General features: G+C 43.9%; 1 protein-coding gene and 1 long non-coding RNA gene across 4 annotated transcripts; one reads left to right on the plus strand and one right to left on the minus strand.

The window, feature by feature from the left end:
• Nucleotides 1-3,561: 3,561 nt before the first annotated feature.
• Nucleotides 3,562-17,969, minus strand: Tex36 (testis expressed 36). 3 transcript variants are annotated; one of them, XR_005490820.2, is made up of 5 exons: nt 17,759-17,948; nt 11,140-11,271; nt 10,327-10,407; nt 8,809-8,908; nt 3,912-4,046 (listed from the first exon to the last, which is right to left on the minus strand). XR_005490820.2 is itself a non-coding variant. In NM_001024288.1 (4 exons), the coding sequence occupies exons 1-4, from the start codon at nt 17,807-17,809 to the stop codon at nt 3,663-3,665; spliced, it is 648 nt and encodes a 215-aa protein (NP_001019459.1). In that variant the 5' UTR covers nt 17,810-17,876; the 3' UTR covers nt 3,562-3,662. The 3 variants fall into 3 exon arrangements, 2 of the variants coding, with proteins under 2 accessions (NP_001019459.1, XP_038943771.1); NM_001024288.1 differs by lacking the exon at nt 8,809-8,908 and having other exon boundaries at nt 3,562-4,046; nt 17,759-17,876; XM_039087843.2 differs by lacking the exon at nt 3,912-4,046 and having other exon boundaries at nt 8,681-8,908; nt 17,759-17,969.
• Nucleotides 17,970-17,977: 8 nt separating this feature from the next.
• LOC120099946 (uncharacterized) lies at nt 17,978-18,447 on the plus strand. The gene is made up of 2 exons (XR_005499496.1): nt 17,978-18,096; nt 18,197-18,447. It is a non-coding gene; the product is annotated as an uncharacterized LOC120099946 (long non-coding RNA).
• The last annotated feature ends 5,248 nt before the right edge of the window (nt 18,448-23,695 follow it).

The raw sequence follows: 23,695 nt of genomic DNA on the forward strand, positions 1-23,695 counted from the left end.
CCATATACCACGCATAGAAACATGTGTATGAAAAAGGAAGCCACGAAAAAATTATGTTTACAATTGTAATCCTAAACGTCAGAATGAACCGCCGAGGACTGTAGGTCTCTGTTCAAACGTGGAAAGCATTTATGAGTGGATTCCATATAGAAATCCACCACTCTGTCCATTATCTGTGCTGCCCAAGGATCTCCAGACCCTGTTTTTGCAGATATGAGACTCAATGGCGATGCATACGCCTGCTACATGCACAGGAAGTAATGGGAGCTTCCCGGTATTGTTCTGGAACAAGGACCAGGCAGTATCTCTTCAGAAAGGGATGCTGAGCCATCGGTTGCCTTTTTAGTGCCTAAGTGATTTCTAGCGCGGCACAAATCTAAGGCTGATTCACTGAGGAGGAAGAAATCTATAAACACATGCATGTAATTGACTAGTAAGTTGGGGCTTCTGTAACTGACTGCTTGTTTATCCCTCCACTCAGAATGACCTTCTGAGACCAAGAGCCAACTACAGCAACTCAGTAGCATGGTGACAATTTGTGGGAGATTTTTATTTGTATAAAGTGGATTGTGTTTAGAATCTTCAGTTCTGCCTTCCCTTAAAGTCCAGTATCCTCTAGTTCTTGGCTCACTGCATCAGGAATTGTGGGTAATCGGATGGTGTCATTTGCTTTACATAGGAGAGAATTAAGTGAAGAAAGAGTAGCTTTCAGGAGTGTTTCCACAGAGGACAAACATACCCCACAGTCATTAAATACCATACAATTGCGGATTTGGTTCCGAACACTTTTAGTAATGTGCATGTATGTGTGTGTGCACACATGTATGATTGTGTGTACTGGGCATGAACTTGGAGTTAAGTGTAGTGCAATTCTAAGATTTTCAGGCATTCAGGAACTGTATCTGCATTGAATGTCCCAAGAAACAGAACTAGACATCAAAGGAAGCTCCGGTGACATCACCCATGTTCCAGGCAATGAGCTGCAACAAAACCAGACACCCACCCACCCCCCCGAAACTGAGAACTAGGGAGTGTGCTTGCAAGGTACCCTCAGCAAAGAAACAGGAAGGATACTGTCACATTACCTGTTTATGATGCATAAATTGGGGTCTGCTAGTCCCTTTTGTTTCTTTGAACCCATTTGTAAGATTCTGCTTTGTGAACATGAAATGCTCTTAGCCCGCATTTCCTACAGTGTGGGAGGCAGTGAGTAGGTGGCCACCCTAGTGTAGCATCCAATTACACTGACCTATGCGTTAAGAAAGTTCCTTCATTTTCTCTTCTATTTCAAGCCTGTTGACTTCAAGGAGAATGTCTCTCAGATCTGATGATGACGTATTTAACAGATTATCACCGCATCGAAAGTGCCTGGTTTTTCTAAAGCAGACAGAGCCCAGGTCAGGCCCACTGAAAATGTGTAAACCTGAGCATTCATGTAGTGAATTTGGGGAGAGTAGGACCAAGGGCATTTGATGACGTTTTTTATAGAGGTCCTCTGCCATGTCTGGTCCCCATCATTCTCTCTGCTAAGTGCTGAATTGGATCAAAGTCATTGGTGAAGTGAATGAACTATATGGGTACTTGGACTGGTGGTCAGAGTAGAATCCCAGGACGTATTAGTAAATAAGCTAGGAGCTCTTTGTCCCTGTGTGTTTGGTAGCTACACCCAGAGCCACCTGTCCTGTCTCTTACAATTGTCCCCACAACCCTGTCTCTGTGCTCGTATAATAGGTGTGAGAACATGCACACCGCTCACAAGGACCCCGACCAGCCAGGAACATAAACAAGGGTCAAAATGTGTTTTTGCTGCACCTGAGAAAGCACCGTGAGGGGAGGGGACTAGCAAAACATTAGTCATTAGCCTTAGTATCAGGCAGAATTAAACATTGCACCCATAAATAAAAGCCAGAGAGAGAGTATGTCTTGGTAATGGAGAGTGATCAAGGAAGACCCCTGGCATCAACTTCTGGTGCTACATGATTCCCATGCAACTGCCACACATACAACACATGCACACACAAATAGAGTACATTGTAAATACTAGTAAGAAATGACGTTAAATTATATGTGTATTTTATAGGAGAGCAACAAGAAACAAGAGTGGATAGTGCCTACTATGGTATTGTTAAGAGACAGAGAAAGAATGTGTGAGAAAATCTATACATAGATCTGGGGGTGGGCACACAAAGTCAGTATAAGGCCAGCTCTCCTGGTGGGAGGACTACAGCCCATGGTGGGAGACTATAGTCCCTTATAGGGGAGGACTACAGCCAGAGTCTAAGGAACAGTGTTGTTGTGGCCACTATTCTTATTTTCTTAGAAAAACATCTCAGCATACATGTACTCAAAAATGCTTTAGAGAAAAATAAACTAGGACTATCAGAGATTATGCACAATTAAATAAATATAAAATCTAACTACATAAAAGCTACAATAAAAGTTGTGATTCTGGGGCAACCAGTATAAACTTAGAAATAAAATTAAAGTATTACCAATGTTACTGTTAAAAGTAGACTGTCTAAGTTAGGGTTTTACTACTGTAAATGGACACCATGTCCAACACAACTCTAATAAAGGACAACATTTAATTGGGGCTGGCTTACAGGTTCAGAGGTTAAGTCCATTATCATTAAGGTGGGAGCATGGCAGCATCCAGGCAGACATAGAACTGGAAGAGCTGAGAGTTCCACCTCTTGTTCTGAAGGCAGCTAGGAAAAGACTGGCTTCCAGGCAGTTAGGACCAGGGTATTAAAGACCATGCCCACAGTGACACACCTACTCCAACAAGGCCACACCTCCTAATAGTGCCATTCCCTGGGCCAAGCATATACAAACCAACACATACATAGATCTACACAAAGCAGTGTGTAGAAATGATCCCAAGTTACAACTTTCCCAAATGATTCAATTGTTCTTGTAGAAAAATGAAAGGGGAAACAAGTGAAAAATTACTAGGCCTTAATTTTTATTTTTTTTAAACTACTTTATTAAAAATACAGCTGGGGGAGTAAATATAAGATTTGTATGTGAAAATCACTAACTTTTTCCTAGCCATATCTAATTTAAAAAGTTCAACTTTTTAAAAAAAGTAAAAAGAACAGTCAAAACCAAAACCTAGAAATATAGCGTGTTGTCTCTTGTATGTAGATGCTATGGAGACATAGGGGAATTTTAGGGAGATAGGATAGATTACAGGCAGTGTGAAGGGGACGTGGGGTATAATGGAGCAGAAAAGATTAGGTTGGGTGGGGGAATGGAAAGACAGGATGCGGGAGGGAGCACAGAGAAAGATAACTAAAGACCTTTGAAAATGGCATGTAGAAACCTGTTACTGTAAATCCTTAAAACTCACACACACACTCATGCACACACATGCACACATGCACACATGAAGTTTAAATGAAACCACCCTACAGCAGGGAGCAACCCTTCTCCTAGATAAGATAGGGCTGGAAATAGAGCAGAATCAAGGTGACTTTTTGCCACCTCTGCATTGCTTGGAATTTCAAAATCAAAATTTTATCATATATGAAGTACAAAACTTTTAAACACCCCCAAAAGTTAACATGACAATCTTAGCAGTTTATTTACATATGCAAATAGCTTCACATACCTTCTGAAGAATTTGAATATTTTCAACCTTTAAAAGTCACAAAAGCATTTCAGCAATTAGGGGGTGGTGTTGGATCAGAGACTTCATGAACGCCTGCTGGGATGACATCATGAGCCTCATCAAGAGCCTCTGGAAGGCTTGGGGTACCTGTGCGAGGGTGTGGAGAGACCACCTTTGTGTCAACAGCAAACTCTCCATTTGGCTGGTTCCCCAGAAACTTTGGACAGCTTTGGGTGGAAGCAATCCATCTCTCATCGTAACATCTTGGAAAACGCCGGAAAGATGAGACCACCACAGCTTTCTTATGTACATAGGATGTTTGGTTATTTGAAAAACCATCAAGATTGGATGGGATGTAGTCACAGGCCCAGAGATTGAAATTTCTAGAAATGTGTTGCTTTTGATCTGGGGTGCACTTCCTTCGCCCCAAGCCCTGGGGAAGAGAAACAAGATTAGGAGAAAGAGTTCACACAGTCCTGAGGATTTCAGTGAAACCAGCTAATGACGTGCATGTGTTTAAATGTATAGATAACATAACCATTATAAAAGCCAACTTGTTGAATTTCAAAAGTCAAAGGCATCCTGGCAGTGCCCTGTCACTATTCTCAGCTTCCTTTCCACCAAGGGGACTGGACTTAGTAGGGCAAGGAAGGTAAAACCAGAGGAAGTCCAGCCGGATATAACCTGTTAAGCACCCTCAATTCCTAGGGTTGCAGCACTCCTAGCTGCCTCTGAAGAACTAGCAGGTTGAATTCTTTTCCAACCCTGTGGTGTCTCCCAAAAGAAGCAGGGCCTCTGGTCTCTGTCCACAGGCTTGCTCGTTAACAGTCAGCAACCCACAGGCGAGCCTGAGAATCAGCCCATAATCAGAACTGAACATTTGGTTCATCACAATGGGCTGAAAACTAAGAAAGAAAGGGAATGTTGGCACAAAGGACTGAAAAGAGACAGACACCAGATTACACAGGCTCTATACCAATTCAGTGAGGCTGCCTGCTCACAAGGGCCCACCGACGAGGGGGCAACAGGGCCCTTGAGTAGGATGCTAGAAATCAGAATGAAAGATGGTCTACAAATGGCCACACCTGGCATGTCCCCCTACTTCAAGTCTGACTACCTGGAAAAGGTTGTATGTGCGTGTGTGTGTGTGTGTGTGTGTGTGTGTGTGTGTGTGTGCCAAAAGTACTCTAATCATACCTAAACTGAACATGTATAGACTTTCATTATCGGTATTCCCAATGTTAAAAACAAATCGCGCAACATTTACACTATATGGTAAGTAGACTAGAGGATTTGTATGGATAGTGTGCAAATGCTATGCCATTGTCTATAAGAGACAAGCATCTGGGGGACCCAGAACCAGTCCTTATAGATATTCAGGAATGACTGCTTTCACATATTGTAAAAGTAGGTAGAGCGCAGGGAAATCTCCAGATGCAGGGTAATGGCTCTTGATGTACAGTCTAGCCTGTGAGGCTAGGGCAGAAAATGAAGGGGAAGGGAGGCTCTGGAGGGACAATGAGACGACATTGGTCACGTTACATCTTTTTGAGAGGTTACCTGAAGATGCTCCAGCAAAACAAAATAAAAGTAAAAATTATATAGACAATATAGGGAAGAGCTGCAAGGAAAGTGGCCGGGAACAGAAGTCAAAATCTATGCTGAACATGGAAACTTAAGAGGAAGGAACAAGGGGCTGGGGGGTGGGGGGGGGGAATGGAGCAGGGAGAGAGGAAAAGGGAGAGTGGAGGGAAGTTGCAGGATTTTAAGCAGACCAGAGAAATCAACAGCAGAGCTGCAGATGGAAGTCCCCTTTAGGGCTCATCCAGAGACTGGGAAGGTGCCAGCCAGGGTTACCACCGTATGAGCCCCAGGAAGGAAGGAACGGAGGAAAGGCACTCAGGAAGGGGCCCCTTTGTCCTAGGGGAAGTCTGCAGGGTTTGTTTGTTTGGGGGTTTTGTGCGGGGGGGGGGGGGTTGTTCTTTTTTTTTTTCCTTATCCAGAGAGAAGTGTCTTCTTAGCACACATTTTAAACATTTGTATTGGAAGTTAACTATTAGTCAAAAAAAGTCAGTAAAAGTCAGAAATGCAAATAGAATAAGAAACCAATAGAGCGATATGGGAAGAAAGAGCAGAGAGAGAGAGAGAGAGAGAGAGAGAGAGAGAGAGAGAGAGAGAGAGAGAGAGAACATGGCAGGTACGAAGTAAAAAGTGAGTGGCTGGCGTAGAGCCGAAACTATCATAATAATGTGAATGGTTCAGAGTCCTATGTGGAGAAACAGTGACTCTTGGGTATTGTTTTTTGTTTTAATTGGGCTGCACCCTGCTTATAATGGAAGATAAACCCAAAGCAAAATGACTAAAGTTCATGAAGATACAAATAAGAGATCTATATCACTCCCCCTCCCACCAAGATTCAGGGACAGTTGAGGCAGAGAAAGTAGAAAGATTGTTAGAGCCAGAGGTCACGGACAACCAGAGGAAACTGTTCAGAACCGGACAGGACTATTACACTTAGAAACTCACAGCTGCTGTGGCTGCCTGTATAAGACCTGGACAAGACCAAGCCAGGTAACAGCTGAGCATGGAGTACAGAGGGACTCAGTAGCCCAGCCCTTTGCTGAGGAGTTATAGAGAGTTGATGACTTCTGAGAGGGGGAGAGTCTGTTTTCTTGGTGGGTATGGCCCATGGTAGGTGAAAAACTCCAGTGGGTGCTCCCACAGGTATGAGTAGTATACAAACCTTGGTGGGTTATTAAAAAAAAAGTGATGTTGGGAAGCAGAGGGAAGGTAGAAGGTGGAACTAGGAGGAGTTAGGAGAAAGAACGGGGTGAGTAGAATCAAAATACATTGTATGCATTTATGAAATGCTCAAAGAAATAATAAAAATATATTTTTAATTCAGGAAGATAAAAGAATGACACTTCCGTAGTGCAGCATGTTGCATGGCTAAAAGCAGCACAGAGGTTGAGGGACACTCCCAGTGGAAAGTGACAAAGCCATCAAGATAAAAATAACGCAATCAGGAATCTTTATGATACTAAACGATTTAAGGCAAAACCCAAAAAGTGTTGACATTTAAGAGTAACTCTCAGAAGCAGAAATTGACAGACCAAGACAAAGAGTAAGAAATATTTTACAACATAATTAGCAGTCCTCAGTCAATAATTTTGCAATTAAATGAGGGACTATATGATCTTTTAATCACTAATGAGATACTTCAAGATTAATCACATGCAAAAATAATCTCTATCACTCAAAAAGTCAAAATCACAGAGTGCCCTCTATAAAATTAATGGGACATCAAAATCAGACGAGAGCAACAAATTCATAACCTAACAAATTATGACCACATCAGAAATTCAAGGAATCTTCCAAAGAGCTCTCAGTTAAAAGGGAAATTAAAAATTAAATAAAGACTATTTGGAGGCAAATACTAATGAGACCCTAATTAGGTCTGATTAATACTGATTTTAATGATGTGTTTGCCTAAAATGTTACTTGTTCTTTTATTTGCTCATTCTGACTTACAATATTTTCCTAATAGTCACCTTCAAATATAAATGTTTGAGAAGTGTATTAACAAGGTTATACACTGGATATAAAAAGGAACCTCTACAGATTTCCCCAAAAATAAATTAACACCTTCAGAGAACTTACTCTGCTCAACTAATGGAAACAATATTAGAATTATTAATTAGGTCTGAACAATAATATCTCCCTGATAGCCAAAACAGCTCAAGAATATTTGTAGCTTTAATAATCTTATTAACGAAAATTACAAGTATTTGAATTCAACAGTCAACTGAAGCAAATTTAAAGAATAGACAAATAAGGGTACTTTGATATTATACCATTAAGTTTGAAATGGATAGATAAATTTTAGGCAAACGCATCATTAAACTCAGTGCAATAAGAAGCAGAAGTTTGGAAATTGAATAGACAGACTAATAATAGTCAAGATAAATTCAAAAGGCTTGATCTAAAAAAAAATCTATCAAGCTTAAGTCATTTCATGGACAAAGTTATTTAGCCAGGGCCTCCTGGCTTGGGTCCCATGGGCAAGTTCTATCAAACTGTCATCAACCGAAAATCCAGATTAAGGTTATGTAAGCTATTCTAGAATACAGAGAAACATGGGAGACCTTCAGAACCTTGCTGGAGGTTCTTCTCACCTGCTGAGATGCTTGTGCTCAAGTCTGCTTGTGTCATTAACAAGATACACATTTGGGTGAGTTTACCCGATAGCCCCTGATAAGCAGTTAATCTACAGTGGTAGAGGTGGAAATAAGGATGGAAATTTTATTTGTAAGTTTATATGAATCTGTGTTGACTTTTTAAAAATGTTTACTTATTTACTTGTGTGTTTGTGTGTGTGTGTGTGTGTGTGTGTGTGTGTGTGTGTGTGTGTGTGTGTGTGTGTGTAGGTTCGAGGACCACTTGTGGAAGCTTGTTCCCTTTTCCCACTATGTCATTCCCACAGATCAAACTCAGGTCTCCAAGCTCAGCAACAAGCCCCCAGAGTCATCTCACTGCCCCTTGTTTGGCTTCTGATGGGAGTATGTTTGCTACTGTAGCAACCTAGGAAACACATCACCCGGGCTAGGTAGCTGGCTCGGCAGTTAAAGAGTACTTGTTGCTCTTGCAGGGGACCTAGATTTGGTTCCCAGATCCCACATGAAGGCTCACAGTCATTTCTAACTCCAATTCCAGAGTACCCAACTCCTCCTGACCTCCATGAGTACCAAGCATTTGTCTCGAATGATGAGGTGCACATACATACATGCAGGCAAAACATTCATACACGCAGTAAAATAAAAATAAGCATTGTATTATTTATACAAAAAAACTATTAAGCCATCCTCTTGGAGAGGGCAGGATGAATGTTTTGGGTTTCTATTCAATACTCTGCCAAAGGACAGAAGGTTTTTAGGTTAAGTTACTCAGTTTTACTTGGAACACGGTTGTATGGAGGGAAAGGTTTCTCTGGGCTCATCTCTAAACCAAGGATAAGAGTAATTAGCCCATAGGAGGGCTATGGGGCTCAAACAAGGTCACACAAAGCACTGGAGCATAGTCATGGTTTAATAAAGAGACGATGTTGCTAACAGCACCTTTGTCGTGTGGATCTTCAGGCTCGATAAGTGTTCTCGAAGCTCGCCTGACATACATTCTTCTGCCTGAGGTACACTAACCTGTAACGTCCAGTATAGAAGCCCCAGACCGCTAGTTACAGAGCACTTAAATGTGAGCAGTTTAAATTGAGATCAGTAGCAGATTTTTAAAAGACTTAATCTGAAAAGGAAAACGTAAAATAGCTGATTAATAATTTCTACGGAGCCGGTGAGATTCCTCCACGGGTAAATAAAGGCTCTTCTGACTGACCCTGGAGATCTAAGTTCCATCCCCAGGGCCTACATGGTGGAAGGAGAGAATCACTGCCTGCAAGTTGTCTTCTGACCTTCGCCCGTGCCCACACACGCACTTACATTACACATGTGTGTGTGCATATACACACACTTACACACATACACATACACAAACACACACACACAAAGTAAATGTAAAAATTAAATTGTTTTACAGCTTAAGAGTGGTTCAAACATGATCGTATATGAATTGCTCTATTATATTATTATATGTGGAATTGATAATCTGGAGGAACTATTATGTTAAATAAAATATGCAAATGCCTAGGGACTTATGAACAAATAAACCAATGGAAACTGAAAATATTCTAAGTTGAAAGTGTACCAGGAGTGGCCTTTGTGGGTTTAAACAGAGCACATGAAGATGAGGGCAGGGGGAAGTGGTCGCAGGGATAAGAGAGGAATCAGAGAGAAGGGATTGGGTTAAGTTTGATCAAAACACATTACATACATGTATGAAATTCTCAAGCAATTAAAAAAATGCAATTGAATTTTTTTAAAGAAAAAAAGATGTTTCTGGTCCGCCTGACCTTGCTTGACCACATACTACACTATAGAGCACTAAATTTGTCTAATGGCGTCTTGTATGACTAGCTGGAAGGTGTGACCCAACACCAATGACAGAGCCTCACAAGAAACAAAGACAGAAAATACTTTATACCTGGCAACAGCCCAAGAGGAGGGCGAAATTCTAAGTGTGAAGTTTTACTGAGTGTCACTTTCATAGCACCATAAAGTTGAAACTTTTTAAGTAGACCATCTGTTTTATTAATTTTACCTGGTTTTTAAATGTTACTGTCGCTACTGAAAGTTTGAAAATCGTGGTTGTGGCTTGTGTTTTATTTCTACATCCAATGCTATATTAAACTGTTAACAAGTTCTGTCAAAAACGTAAGTTCTCCAGTGTCAGGGAACTCGCCAATCCTAGAGCGACAAGTCCAGAAATCTCACCAGAGACAGTTTGGGAGGGGACACTTTTGTAACCATGGCCTGTGTGTGTGAAGGCAGAAGCCTGGTGCCAGCTTGAAAAACTCTATCCAACTCTGAGAGCTTCAAGAGGTGGCTTTTGTTTTGTGACTGTTCCTGAGTCTTGTGGAAGATGCCCGGTTGTTTCGACATTGCTCCAGTCTTGAGGAACACGTGTCTCCATAATCTGTGCCCCATAGAAATCAAGAGAATGGTCCCCATGCTAGCCATATGGATGCTGCACCTCCCACATGCTAGGCAAGTGCTCTACCACTGAGCTTTACCTGAAGCCTTACTAGTTTGTAAAGAAGTACTCACAGAGTCAAAGTAGTATCCGGAGTTCTCAAAACAGTGGCGGTTGTCATGCACAGAGAAAGGGAAGTTTTTGTTTGCTGCTTGCTGGAGAATGAGGAGAGACATGAAAAGCACATGTCAGAACTGTGAAATGTCCTCAGAACTGGGGCACAGCGATAGGGAAGGGAGAGGCACTGGACAAAGGAAACTCTCAGTGTGGCGAATGAAGTCTATCAGCAGCACAGGAGTGAACAGCACAGGATATAGATGCGGGCATGGGCAGGGCTTCCAAACTATCCTATTACCAAACCTCTGAAATTGGAAAAAAAAACAAAACATCTCTTTCAAAATGTCTTTGGAGGCAAGGATGCAAAAGTGCATATAGGCACAGAACAAAATGCTGGCAAGGACCTTTGACAGCATGGGGGCCAACCTCATCTGACTAATAAGGATGGCAGAAACCAAATCCTGGAAACCTGGCCTGATCCTAAAAATCTTGAGGCTGGGTTTCCAGAGGCCTGAAGCCTGAGTCAAGGCTTGCAGTGAGTGTGGTTGATATTGATATTAAAACCATCTGCCTCCTCCTTCACACCACAGAGGCTGGGGAGTTGCCCAGGAGCTGATGAGGGAGGCAGACCGTGGCTGTTAATGACTGAAGGTTACTGTGGAGAATCCCAGATCATTGTCTGGACAAGGAAGCAGCTGTAGTTGCAGAGGACGTGGGTCTATGACTGTGATCCTGGGTATAGCAGATAGACAGATGGGTTAGTCTTGTCAAAATGGCACCTCCTCAGAGAGCCCTGTAAATCCTATATCTGGGCCCCATACTCATCTTACCTTCTCTCGGATCTTGTAGATTGGTGGCAGCCTCTTCTCCACCTGCTCAGACAAGTATGGACAGTGGATTTCCTTCAGGGAAGTACTTGTGATGGATTCCGGTATTTTCTCGATCACACCAATGTGAGTGAACTGAAAACACAACATTTGTCTTGATTAAACCAGATACACCTGAATCTGGGTGCCAAATACGGGCTTCCTCTGTACACTAAAACAGTTTGGGCACTTTGTGCATGCTCAGGGAATGGTGGAACCCCACGTAACTTTGACGTATTCCTTCCAAATAAACATTGCAAGCCATAGGGGCCTCTTCCTATTCAAGGTCTTAGGGAGCCTGGACATGTTTCCACATTCTTGCAAAGAGTTGACTGAACTGTGTGGTCTGAGGTCTTCCTCTGGCTGAGGAGCTCTGGTATGGGAGCCTAGCATCCAGCCCATATCCTAAGGATTGAGTCTACTCTCAGCCCTAGCAGTTGCCAAGCATGCTAAACTAACTGGCCAACAGGTTTTCAGGGATCTTCCCATCTCGGCTTCTGTCTTGCCACCACTGGGATTGCAGTGGTGTGTCACCATTCCCAGCTTTGTATGTGGGTTCTGGGGACCAAAGTCATGTCCTTACACTCTCAAGACAAGTGTTTTACCAACTAAACCATCTCCTCACCCATGTCTTCCCTTTTGAAGTATAAAGACATTGGTTGACTCTGTAATCATCTCTCCATTCTCCCAAGTTAAGATACAACTGGACATTCAGGTGGCTTTTGATTGGCATCTATGCAAGAGTATGCTAAGCAGTTGGGTTGGGAGGGTGTATTATAAATTCCTATGCACTTTGTTGGTGTGATCTCCAGCCTGTGAAGAAGTTAAAGGACTCGACAGAGTGGGCAGAAGAATGAAACACAATGAAGTGTTGTTGAGAACAGGGTCATAAGGGTCTGTTTTATGTTTAGAAATCATGGTGCTGACCATGGCATGTTATCTGGTATGAATCAACTAAGATAGGACTGACACCAGACCTCAGAGGACTGTGAGTCAGCACAAAATAACCCTGAGAGGGATCAGGTATGTGATCGGTCATAAAACTCTGCCTGGCAGAGTGTCATTTTTAGGCGGGTTCTGTGTAAATGGGCCTTTATGTCAAAGGCCTGAGTCTTTGCCTTTTCCAAGCTGCCTGTGTATTTTTGTTTGTAAGCGCATGTGCCACTTGGCTGCATGTGGTCCGTAGGTACTAATGTGAGCCTGGGTGCCAGGAGCTCCCTACCTAGTATATGAAGTATGTCCTAATCAATTTACACCTTCCTGAATTCCCTTTGACCTTCCCAGGGGATGATGACCCTCCTCCTTTCCTGTATTAGAGTTCGAGACTCACCAATGTATAACCCAGCACCTCGGATGTGAAAAAGTAACCTGTGCACACCAAACAATATGAACTTACAAGAGCACAGTATGATAAAACAACTGCCACCAGATATGTCTTAGTGGCTACCCATGGGCTGAGAAGAAGGATGAAGCCAATGATAGCCAAACCACCAGGCAAACCCACCAGCCTTCGCGTGTGCAGATCCTTGTAAGGAGCTGCCCATAGGACTCAGTGAGTCTGTTCCTCATGAGACTCGATATATATATATATATATATATATATATATATATATATATATATATATATATGTATATATATATATATGTATATATGTATATATATATATATATGTATATATATATATGTATATATGTATATATATATATATATATATGATGTAAAAAAATAAATTAAAGAAAAATGTAGGGAAACAGCCAACTCTAGTGGCTCAAGCCTATAACCCACTACACAGGAGGCTGAGACAGGAAGATTGCAAGTTCAAGGCCTTCCTGGGCAACTCAGTAAGAGTCTGGGTCAAAATAAAGTTTTATTTTAAAAAGCGGGGGATAGACCTAGATGGTAGAGAGCTTTGCCTTGCATGGGTTCAGTTCTCAGTACCGCAAAACAAGTAGAGGGGATAACATTCTCCCAAAATCTTTACCCTACCCCTCACCCTTTAGCTCGTGAAGACTAGCATAACATCCTGATATGGATATACCACTCTATATATAGGTAGTTTGTACACATTGTATCACACAGATAATAAAAGAATTAAGATGTATTTGTAATTCTAGAAATGACATGTGGCCACGTACTATGATCGACGTCACTTCTGAACACTGAATACCTTTTTATTTACCACAAATTTTTCTTGCCCTCTTCCTCCCTCCTTGTTGCCTGCCCTACCACCCCAGATCACAACACTGAGTGAGCCCTCATGTGTTATATATAAAGGGAACTGATACTGCTTTACAGGAAATGGGCCTCACAGTCTGTGGTCTATGGAACCCACGGTCCACCAAGTAAGGATAGAATGACTGGCCAGTAAGCCTCGGGAATCTGCCTGTCTCCACCTCCCCAGTGCTTGGCTGCAAATAGGCACTACCAACCCATTTGCTTATGTGGGACGAGGGAAACAAACATGGACCCTCATTCTTCCGAGGCAAACACTTTGCTGACTGAGTTATCGCCTGAGGCCCTAAACAATCTTAATTGTTTACTTATCGTTACAGTGTGCATATGTAAAGTGCATGACTATGGAGGTCAGAGAACAACTCTGTGAAGTTGGCGGTCTTCTTCAACCTTGACAGGAGTCCAGGGATTGAACTGGAGTTGTCAGCCTGCATGGTAACTGCCTTCTCCTGCCGGTCCCTGAACAATCACTTTTAAAGTTGAATACAAAGAAGCGCAGTCGGGCTCCAAGGACTCTCTCCCACCCAGCTAAGCTGCAACCCTCTTGGAAAAGCCTGGAGACCCGGCTGTTGGGGAGGCTGCTCTGATAGGAAGGACGGCTCGCATCAGCTCACAACTGACTAGAGTTCATTCGTATGCTGCAAGTCTGTGGACTAAATCGCTGTTTAAAAAAAAATATGGTTCTAGCATTTTAATTTCACTCTTTTAAAATATATATTTAATGGCTATAGCATGGTGGCTGTGAAGTAAACCCTTCTGTTAGATAGTGCAACCGTGAAGTACAGCTTTTTAACTAGTTGGTGGGGAGATTTTCGCTGCCTTCCATCACTCGTCGGCTGAAATATTAAATAGGAAAGTGAAAGTAAGTAGGAGGGAAAGCCCTTTTCTGCCCAGCATCAGCCAGATTACAACCAGCGAGGTCAACTGCAAAATGACTGTCACCTCTAATGGGACAATTACTGTCCTCGCAGATGGGCTGGAGCTGACTCACAGCCAACCGTTTCTTTAATTTTCTCAACTCATCTAAAAGTTCCTTCCAGAAACTTAGGGATCAGCAGTATCCCTTTTACGATCTTAGGTGCCGACAGCAGAGGGGACTTTTGCCAGAGGCTCGAGTTTAGCTAAGGGTGTGGGTGAGCAGTGTCTCTCCTCCTCACTCCTGAGTGCCAGGCTGCCCTGCTGGGCCGATGGCTGGAGGGTGACATGATGTATCTACCCACCATCTGTGGGTTCTCGCTTTATCTGTTATAACAGAACCCGACTTCACCTGCAATGTCAAAGTAGTTCATAAAAAAAAAGCAAACTCCCTAAGCTATAGTGGCTAGGTGAACTCACAAACCTACAAGGCCCCTGGGAAAAATATTGTTTTCTTCATGAAGGGGGCAGCCCGAGAAGACAGATACCTTCTGTGTTGTTTATTGTCCTTTGGCCTTCTTGTTTCCCTGCCTGGAGTATAAGTAGATTCTTTACAACGTGGAAAAGACTAACCCTGCAATGAAAATGGCTGAACAGAAGGCTGGAAAGAACCCAAGGTGCAGAGGCCCACCCCTAACCTGCCTGCTTCCAAACTTTAAGGAAAAACGTAAATCTGTGTCCGCCCCACATCCCACCATGCTGGTGACCAAAGCCTAAACTCAGGGCCTCGAACATGCAAGGTAAATATCGTACTAACAAGCTATCTCTCCAGCCCTGGAGCCAGCTTTTTAGTCAGTCAAACATCCATCCTAACTGATATTTAGATGACAGACACATAAAGGTATTTAATCTGGGAAACAGTTTTCTCACCATGAGCCATTACAAGAATGTGGCTGAGACAGGCAGAGGCAGGCAAATCTCTATGAGTTCAAAGCAGCCTGGGCTATAGAGTGAGTTTCAAGCCAGCCAGGGTTACATACAAAACCCTTTCTCAAAAATAAAATAAAATACAATAAAATTAAAATGTGGCTGACCCTGTTTCCAATTTGGCTTTGGCCCCAAGGGAACTCAGATTTTAATATGTTTCCCAGTCTTAGCATATTATTGTAACATATATTTATACTCAAACATACACTATTTTGCTTTATTAGACTTTTCTGTTTTATTGTACATTCCCTACATATTACCTTTGATCTTAATATAATAAGATAAAGGTGTGTGTATGTGTGTGTTTGTGTGTGTGTGTATGTGTGTGGTGTGTATATGTGTCTGTATGAATGTGTGTATGTGTGTGTGCATGTGTGTGTATTGTGTATATGTGTGTATGTGTGTATATGTGTGTATGTGTGTATATGTGTGTATGTGTGTATATGTGTGTATGTGTGTATATGTGTGTGTATGTGTGTGTATGTGTGAGTGTGTGTGTGTGTGTGTGTGTGCACGCGCACGCACGTGCACCTGTGTGTGTTTGAGGTACACATATACTATAGTTAGGAAGGGTTGACTGGACAGTCTGCTTACCTTTGTCCTTCTGAACGAATTATCTTGTTAGTCTCACAGCAGTTCTCTAATTTTGGTATATTTCATTTTACATTTTAAAAAGTCAAGATTAGACAAAGCTCGTTTGCCTTAGTCTGAGGTGATACTGAAGAGATCGAAATCAGTTTTGTAAATTCTGAAGACCCAAATTTCCCAACATCTCTTCCTCTTCTCTTTTTTCTTTTAAACAAATGAACCAAGAGTTCAGTATGGAGGCTAGAGCTATGACTAAATAAAGATCTTGGCTTTTGCCTTGCAAGCTTAAGAACCAGATTCCCAAAACCCATATAAAAGCCAGACTGGAGTGTCAGCCCGCCTGCCATCCCAGCACTCAAGAGGCAGAGATGGAGTCCTCAGAGCAAGATGACTGTTTAGACTAACCCAATCAGCCAGCTCTGGGCTCACGAGAGAGACATTACCTCAGTATATAAGGTAAAGAGTTATTGAGGTGGATGCTTGACATCATCCTCGGGTTCCCCCACAAACACACATGCACAGCACCTATCCACACACATAAACATGTTCATATACTACTCACATACACATGCAAAACACCCACAAATCCCCCCCATGTCATTGCCTTAAAGTTTTGAACACAAGTCTTTTCTCAGAGTCTGCCTCTCATTTTGAGAATAGAAGGCAACACAGGGGTGGGGGGCAGTTCCCCTTTGATGAACAAGTTGTAGAAACTGGACATGGAAATCTGACAGGACATGAAATATGCATATTAAAGAACAGGTGAAAAATCCCTGGGCCAAGAGACAAATGTTTCTAGAAGACATTAGAATTTTTGACTGGTCTGTCTGTGATATCAACAAATAGGGGTCTTGCCAGGAGGAAAACTTGAGCCCAGGAGTCTGAAAGATGATCGAAAACAGACTGTTAGGCTAAAAGGCAAATGACTCCTGGGCTCTGTCCATTTCCTAGTCTGGTGACGGGATTTGTTGGGGATTTAAGAATACTTCAACAGGGCTGGAGAGATGGCTCAGCGGTTAAGAGCACCCAATTCTCTTTCAGAGGTCCTGAGTTCAATTCCCAGCAACCAGATGGTGGCTCACAACCATCTGTAATGGAATCTGATGCCCTCTTCTTCTGGTGTGTCCGGAATCCGATGCCCTCTTCTGTGTGACTGAGACAGCAACAGGGTACTTACATTAAAACAAACAAATAAATCTTTAAAAATAAGACTACTTCCTCAAATACTGAGTATGCCTCCTGCACTGGATCCTAGTCCAGGTACTGGTGGGCCACCACTTCAGAAAAATGACAAAGGCCCCATGGAACTTATGATCTAGGAAGCAGAGACAGCTCGCCATGTAGTGCGGGATGTAGTGTTAGAAGTCAGGTGCGCAGAAGTGGGCAAAGCAGAGCAGTTGCTACCCAGTGAGCGTCCTCAAGGGCCCACCCTGCGCTGAGCATTTCCTCCTTTCCCCCTTATTCCTCTTTCCTTCCCCCTTTCTTCCTTCCACCTTCTTCATTTTCCTCTGCCTTCCCTCTTCCCCTCTCTTCTTCCTTCATTCTTCATTGCCGCATTTCCACTCCCTTCTGTACCCCACACCTCCCTTCTTTTTCTCTGTCTTCCTCTTTCTTTTTTAGTTTTATTTTCTGAGTCTGTGTCTTGTTAAGTAGCCCAGATGTCCTAGAGCTTTAAATCCTCCTGCCTCAGCCTCCCAAGTACTTAGATTACAGGCTTGAACTGCCTCCCTCAAATTCACATACATTCATTCAATCCTCGAAAGAACTCTGAGCTTCCCTCTTGACAGATGATGAGAATAAGGCCAAGGGACTTTCAAAGGTCTTGCTACCAGAGGCAGCAGAAGGGAATCAGCTCAGATCTGTGCCCCCGACAAGAGCCACATCTTATAAGGAAGCTTCCAGGAACGCATTCTCCCTTACCCATCTTCCGTCCTTGTGCAAGGACGGGTTGAAACGCCTCCCTTTGGCCATTCTCTCCAAGGAACTGTATGTACTTAGCTGTCTGTGGTCTCACGAGCTTGTGACATCTATAGAGCTCCCCCAACCTCTGTCCCTGATCTTCTCAGTTGTTGCCCGGGCAGGGATGTGGAGAAAGCCCCCAACTGCCATGGAATGGAAGCTCATGTCACAATGGGCAGAGCCTTCTAAGCCCCAAGAGAAGGTGTTGCCACTTGTTCCTTCCATCAGGCTCCCCAAGCATGTGCAGAATTCTAACTGCCAGATTCTAACTGAAGAAATCCCCAAACCCAGCCTGAGAGGTGAGCACAAGAAGATGCTGGAAACAGGCAAACATTTTGCACCCTCCTGGATCCGGCATGTGCACTAATGTCCTCACAGCAACCATCTGTCTCGATCTAGTTTTCAGAAAACTAACCTGAGTCCTGCTCTGGAGCTGGCCTTATTCACATCAACAATGCTGCTGTACCAGGACCAAAGCAGCCTCTTTCTCCTTCCATGTGTCCTCTGTGTCCCAGCTCAGAACTAATCTCCTACGCCTGGGCTCACTCACCTGCCTGACGCAGCATGGACACCACAAGGAGAAAACATTTGGGCATCCCTGTGTATCAGATTCTATTCTAAACTAAACTCCTTTCCTTGTTTTCCCTTTATTTATTCTCCACTGGGTCACATCTTCAATAATAAGGTATCAGAGGGCAAAGCATCATTGTGGGTCCCCTCTAAAAGTCCTCAGCACTGCCACAGGCTGCCTGCCACTCTGAGGCTGCAAAGGCTGCTTCTGAAATCTGGACTCTGTCCCTGGGTCAAAACACAGACCTGCCTCTCTCCTGCTGAGCCATGTGCTTTCTGTGTGTCTCCTTTGTTGGATGCCACCCAGCCAATTCTCTTGGCTGTTCCACACGAACATGAGAGTGGACAGCCACAGGAGGACTCCTTTGCATTGAGAAATTGTGTCTTCATCTCCCACCTCCTCAAACTAGCTCCTCTCTGATCTTAACGAGGGTTGCCATGTCAATGACAAGAGACCTTACCCTCTTGCCAGCACTGATAGTCTCTCAACATGAGTTTCTGGGTGTGACCTCTGAGGTACCACAGTCTTGTTGCAGCGGGGACACAGGAAGGTATCATCTGAGGCTGAGTACAGTGTGGCAGCTGTGTTGAAGTCTGGTCCTGGGATACTGGACTTCCCACCTGCTTGTCACCAGTTGATCAGTCCCAGCAGGCAGCTGTCATCTCCTGGTCTCTGTACGCAGTGTCTGACTCCAGCAGCACAGTACAGGATGAAAAGAAGGGGGTGGCAATGTGTTACACTGGCCCAATCCCAGCCCATGCCTGTCATGGTCTCAGTGGTCTAAGAAATGTCCCTGGCAGCCACCATTATAACACTTCCTCTCATGGCCCAGAACTGAAATATGTATAAAAGGCTCCAACAGGCCCACGCATAGCAAACACAGTGCCAACAGGTTTTGCCCTTCTTTCTCCCTTGCTGAACAGGTTACATTCCTAAGGCTAGCCCAAAGTCTATCTCCTTATTTGGCCAATGAGTCATTCCTGAGACAAAACAAGGGCCAGCCATCAAAATTCATTGTTTGGCTACAATGACTAACTTGTCCAATTAAGTCTTATCAGCTGACCCTAATACAGACTTTTTCTCCTTAAAAACCCATCCTACAAAAAACACTTGCTGCTACTGCTTGCTGTCTGTATGCCTTTGCCTGATCCACAGGCAGTGCCCTGACCTGCTTGCCCCTCTGGGGTACTAAATCTCCTTGAGCTGGTAATTGGTGTCAGGGTGTATTCCGTACCAACTCTGAGGGGCTCTCCAATGTGACCACACCTCTCTGTACAAGGGACAAGTCAGGCTTGGTGGTGTTGTAATGTTGTTTAGTTCAAAGTTCTATCAGAACAGAAGGGAAAGAACCAAGTCCCAGGTCAACCAGCTCTGCCACCCTGATCTTGAATTTGGACTTTCCCGAATCCTAACTGGGAGGGTGAGGGGTGCTGTCATTCTTTATAGTACAGGTGTGGCAGAAAAGGAAGATGCTTGCCACCTCTTCCTGAGCACTGTGGTCATGGGCCCAGGAAATGCTTGATAACTCAAAAGCACATGGGAAAGTTAAGAACAGACACAGTGCACACACTTCAGTGTTTGCTTAGTGTTTCCATGTTAGCCATTAAATGACTTCCACGTCATCCCTATGAGCTGTGCTGATGATTTTCTATTTATGCATGCCTAGCCCCCTACCAATTCATTCTCCATCCCACCCCACTGTGCACCCTGGGGTCCGATGTGTAAAAACTGTATAGCCTAGTCTCCAAATGTTTGTCTCTGGCTTAATTCATCCAGAAGGGAAACCCCGATGGAGGTGGGAAAGGCAGGAGGCATTAGGTGCAAGGAGGGGTGTGATGCTGTGATCTATGACACCCAGCCCTCTGGAAGAATAGCAACCTGACTTGTGGTGGGGTTTGCTAATGTCTGTGCTGTGAAAGCCTCTGTTGTGGTGGGTTTCAATCTACTAATATCACTGAACGCAAGATAAAGAAGAGTTGTATATGAGTCTCTAATAGACCTCTGAGTCAAAGCTGTTTCCAGGTTCCTTCCCTAGAAAGCCATGAATTGGAAGCAGCTAAGCAGTTCTACCAGCATCCACAGCTCTATCCCCACAGCCACCGCTCTCCCTGTAATGACTTCCTTTGGCTTCCAGGTGCATCAGGCCTCCTGCCACTGCTGCTCTGGGATCCGTATGCTTTCTTGTCTTCCTTCTAAGAGCTGCTGGGCCACAGCTCTTAGAAGAGACTTCAGTAAGTTGTATGTCTGCTCTCTCCCTTTCTCTCTCCTCTTTGTCTCTTTCTGGGTACACGTGTGTGTGTGTGTGTGTGTGTGTGTGTGTGTGTGTGTGTGTGTGTGTGTGTGTATTCACATACAGAGGTTAGAGCTATCATTTGATCCCCTGTTTTTTGAGACAAGGTCTCTCAGAAACCTGAAGCTCACTGGTTTGGGTTGGACTACCGGCCAGAAAGTCTCTAGGCTTTGCCAGCCTCCCCTTCCCTGGTGCTGGAGTCACAAATAGATGCACAGCACACTACCTGACTTTTCCATGAGTGCTCTGCATCTGAACTCAGGTCCTTGTGCTTGCTCAAGGAGCTCACTGAGCTCTCGCCATCTCACTGCCCCCTCTGTCTTCCAGTGCACCATCATCATCAGTCTCCTTGGTGGGACATTAAAAGGAACCGAGACAAGTGTTAGTAACTACCTCCATTGGCAGGAAGGGAAGTGGCACCACAGAGAAAGAAAGTGGCTCAGCGTGGTTGCACAGCCGATATGTAATAGAACCAATCACACTGAACCCAGATGTGCCGAAGCCACTTTCTATGGAAGCATCAAGCAGGAGAATTCAGTTGCAGTCCTCCACTTGCTAGACAGAAAGATTGTGATTCTGCAAACACATGTCTTTATAAACTGGTCAGTGTTGGTGCACACCTGCCATCCCAGCACTTGGGAGCCAGAGGCAGGCAGATCTCTATGAGTTCAAGGCCAGCCTGGTCTACAGAGCTAGTTCCAGGACAGCTAGGCCTACACAGAAAAACCCTGTCTCGAAAAACAAAACAAACAAGCAAACAAACAAAAGTATGTCTTTACTAAAGAAAAAAAATGTATTCTTGTACAGATCTTACTGCAAAACCACTGTGGGCTCGTTCTGCTGTGCTTACCAACATCAGCTCTCATTAAACAGCAAACATGGTTTCGGCAACATATCCAAGGACCAGTGTCCCCTAACCACCGAGAAATCCACATTATTTTCATTGAACTGTCTTCAACATTTATAGCAAATGGTCTCGCCCTGTGTGGTTTCTCACATGATAGCTTCGGTGGGCTCTGCTATTCAGAAAGTCTCCATCCAAAGCAGCCAAGAGTCTGTAGAAAGCCCGTGTGCTTATCTCTGCCATGGGTTTCTCCCTCTGGAGACTATTCCCTGTTTTAGAGGAGGGTTCGATCTTCTCCCTCCACCTCTGAAGTCTGGAATCACAAACATGTGCTACCATGCTCATCACTGTACACATTTTAAGAGCTTTCCAGAAAAGGTTTTGCTGGGGCCTATTGTGTGCCAAATGTGTGGTTATAGATGCTGTCGATGCCATCTTAGTTCCCATGAAGCTGGCTAACTGATGGAGAGACAGACCTTACCACATAGGTAGCTGGTCTCATAGTTATAACCATGAGACATACAGTCCCTGAAACGATCTGGCAGAGAAGCCTAGATGGATCTGGAAGGTGATAGGGTAATGAAGACTGACTTCTGTGAACTCAGGGAAGAGGGAGAAAACAGCCCTGGTAGATGGACAGCCTGATGGATGGAAGTCTGATGTCCAGAGGAATTCTCTCACCAAAGAACAGAACTCTTTTTTTGATAAGGGTAGCTTGAACACTTTGGAGAAGGCCATGAATGGGATGAAGAAGAGACTGACTGGGAGGACAAAGAGGCTGGTCATTCAGGTAGTTCTGAGAGCTACAAACAGGCACCTAGTCCTCTAAGACCCCAACCACCTGACCAAGATCAATGGGAGGCAGACATGTGAGACTAGGAGAGATGATTCAGTCTGTGAAGTGCTTGTCTTACAAGGAGGAAACCAGAAATCAATTTCCAGAACCCACATTTTCAGAAGCTGTGAACTTTGGCATGGTTATGATCCCACCTCCTGGGAGATAGAAAAAAAAAAAAAAACAGATACCTGACTCTCCACACCCAGTGAAGAAACTTCAAGCTAGAGAGAGACCCCGACTCAAAATCCAGGAAGTAATGCCTAAAGAGTGGCACCCAAGGTTGTCCTCCAGCCTCCACACGCATGAACACACACATGCTTGAATACCTCCCACATACATGTGTGCATCCCCCACCCCCACACACGCACATGAACATTAGTGCATACAGAAAAGAATAGGCAACGGGAACAAAACAAGCTTCTAGCTTCCTGAGGGAAGGTATGTTTGTGTCTTTATGTGCAAGCATTTGTGTGTATGCACATGTTGGGGCGTGCATGTATGTATGTATATTGGTGTGCGCATGCGTGTGTCGGTACACATATGCGAGGGGAATAGAGGTCTACTTCTGGTGTCTTCTATCACTGTCCTTATTTTCTGAGACAGGATCTCTTGTTGAATCTGGAGCTTGCTATTTCAACTAGACTGCCTGGCCAGGAGTAAGTACCAAGTAGAATCCTGCATTCACCCCTTTCTCCCGCACTGAGGCTACTACCTGCATGGGCCATCACTCCCAACTTCTATGTGAATGCTGGGAATCTGAACTCAGGTCCTCATGCTTGTACAACACTTTACCCATGGAGCCATCCTCAAGCCTCAAACACATTTTCCCCCCAGGGAGAGAAAGAGCCCTTCCCTTAAGATGCCCAGGTCCCCACTTTGCCTTCCCTTAAGATGCCCAGGTCCCCACTTTGTTTCCATCTCCTCCTCTGATTCTCTGGCTCAGTGTTAGGTGGGATGAAAGAAAGCATCATTTTCCAGCTCACTTCACCTCTAGAAAGATGCTCGCTTGTTGTGCTGGTTGGTTAGTTTTTCGGTTGGTTGGCTTTGTTTAGATAAGGCATCGTGTATCCTAGGCTGACCTCAAACTCTCTCTATAGTTGAGGATGACTTTGAACTTCTAATCCTCCTGTCTCTTCCTTCCAAGTTCGAGGATTACAGGCATGTGCCTCTACAACAGCTGCTTTTGTCTCCACAGAACAAATGGATAGTTCTCCAAAAAAACCCAGGATAAATGACAGCGGTAATAACACGTGTGACTCAAAACGGAGCTCTAAGATGGGAAACAGCAGCCCTAGGATTTTGAAACAAATCAGCAAAATAAATATCTATTTTCAGCTAAAGGGAAAATAAACAGT

This window comes from Rattus norvegicus, chromosome 1 (assembly GCF_036323735.1).
Source record: "Rattus norvegicus strain BN/NHsdMcwi chromosome 1, GRCr8, whole genome shotgun sequence".
Lineage (NCBI taxonomy): Eukaryota > Metazoa > Chordata > Mammalia > Rodentia > Muridae > Rattus > Rattus norvegicus.

Coding starts and splice junctions, on each gene's coding strand:
- Tex36 (NM_001024288.1), bottom strand. CDS start 17,809: ATGGCCAAAGGGAGGCGTTTCAACCCGTCCTTGCACAAGGACGGAAGA. Junction 11,272..17,758: donor TGCACAAGGACGGAAGATGG/GTAAGGGAGAAT, acceptor TTGTGTTTTCAG/TTCACTCACATTGGTGTGAT. Junction 10,408..11,139: donor TCTACAAGATCCGAGAGAAG/GTAAGATGAGTA, acceptor CTCATTCTCCAG/CAAGCAGCAAACAAAAACTT.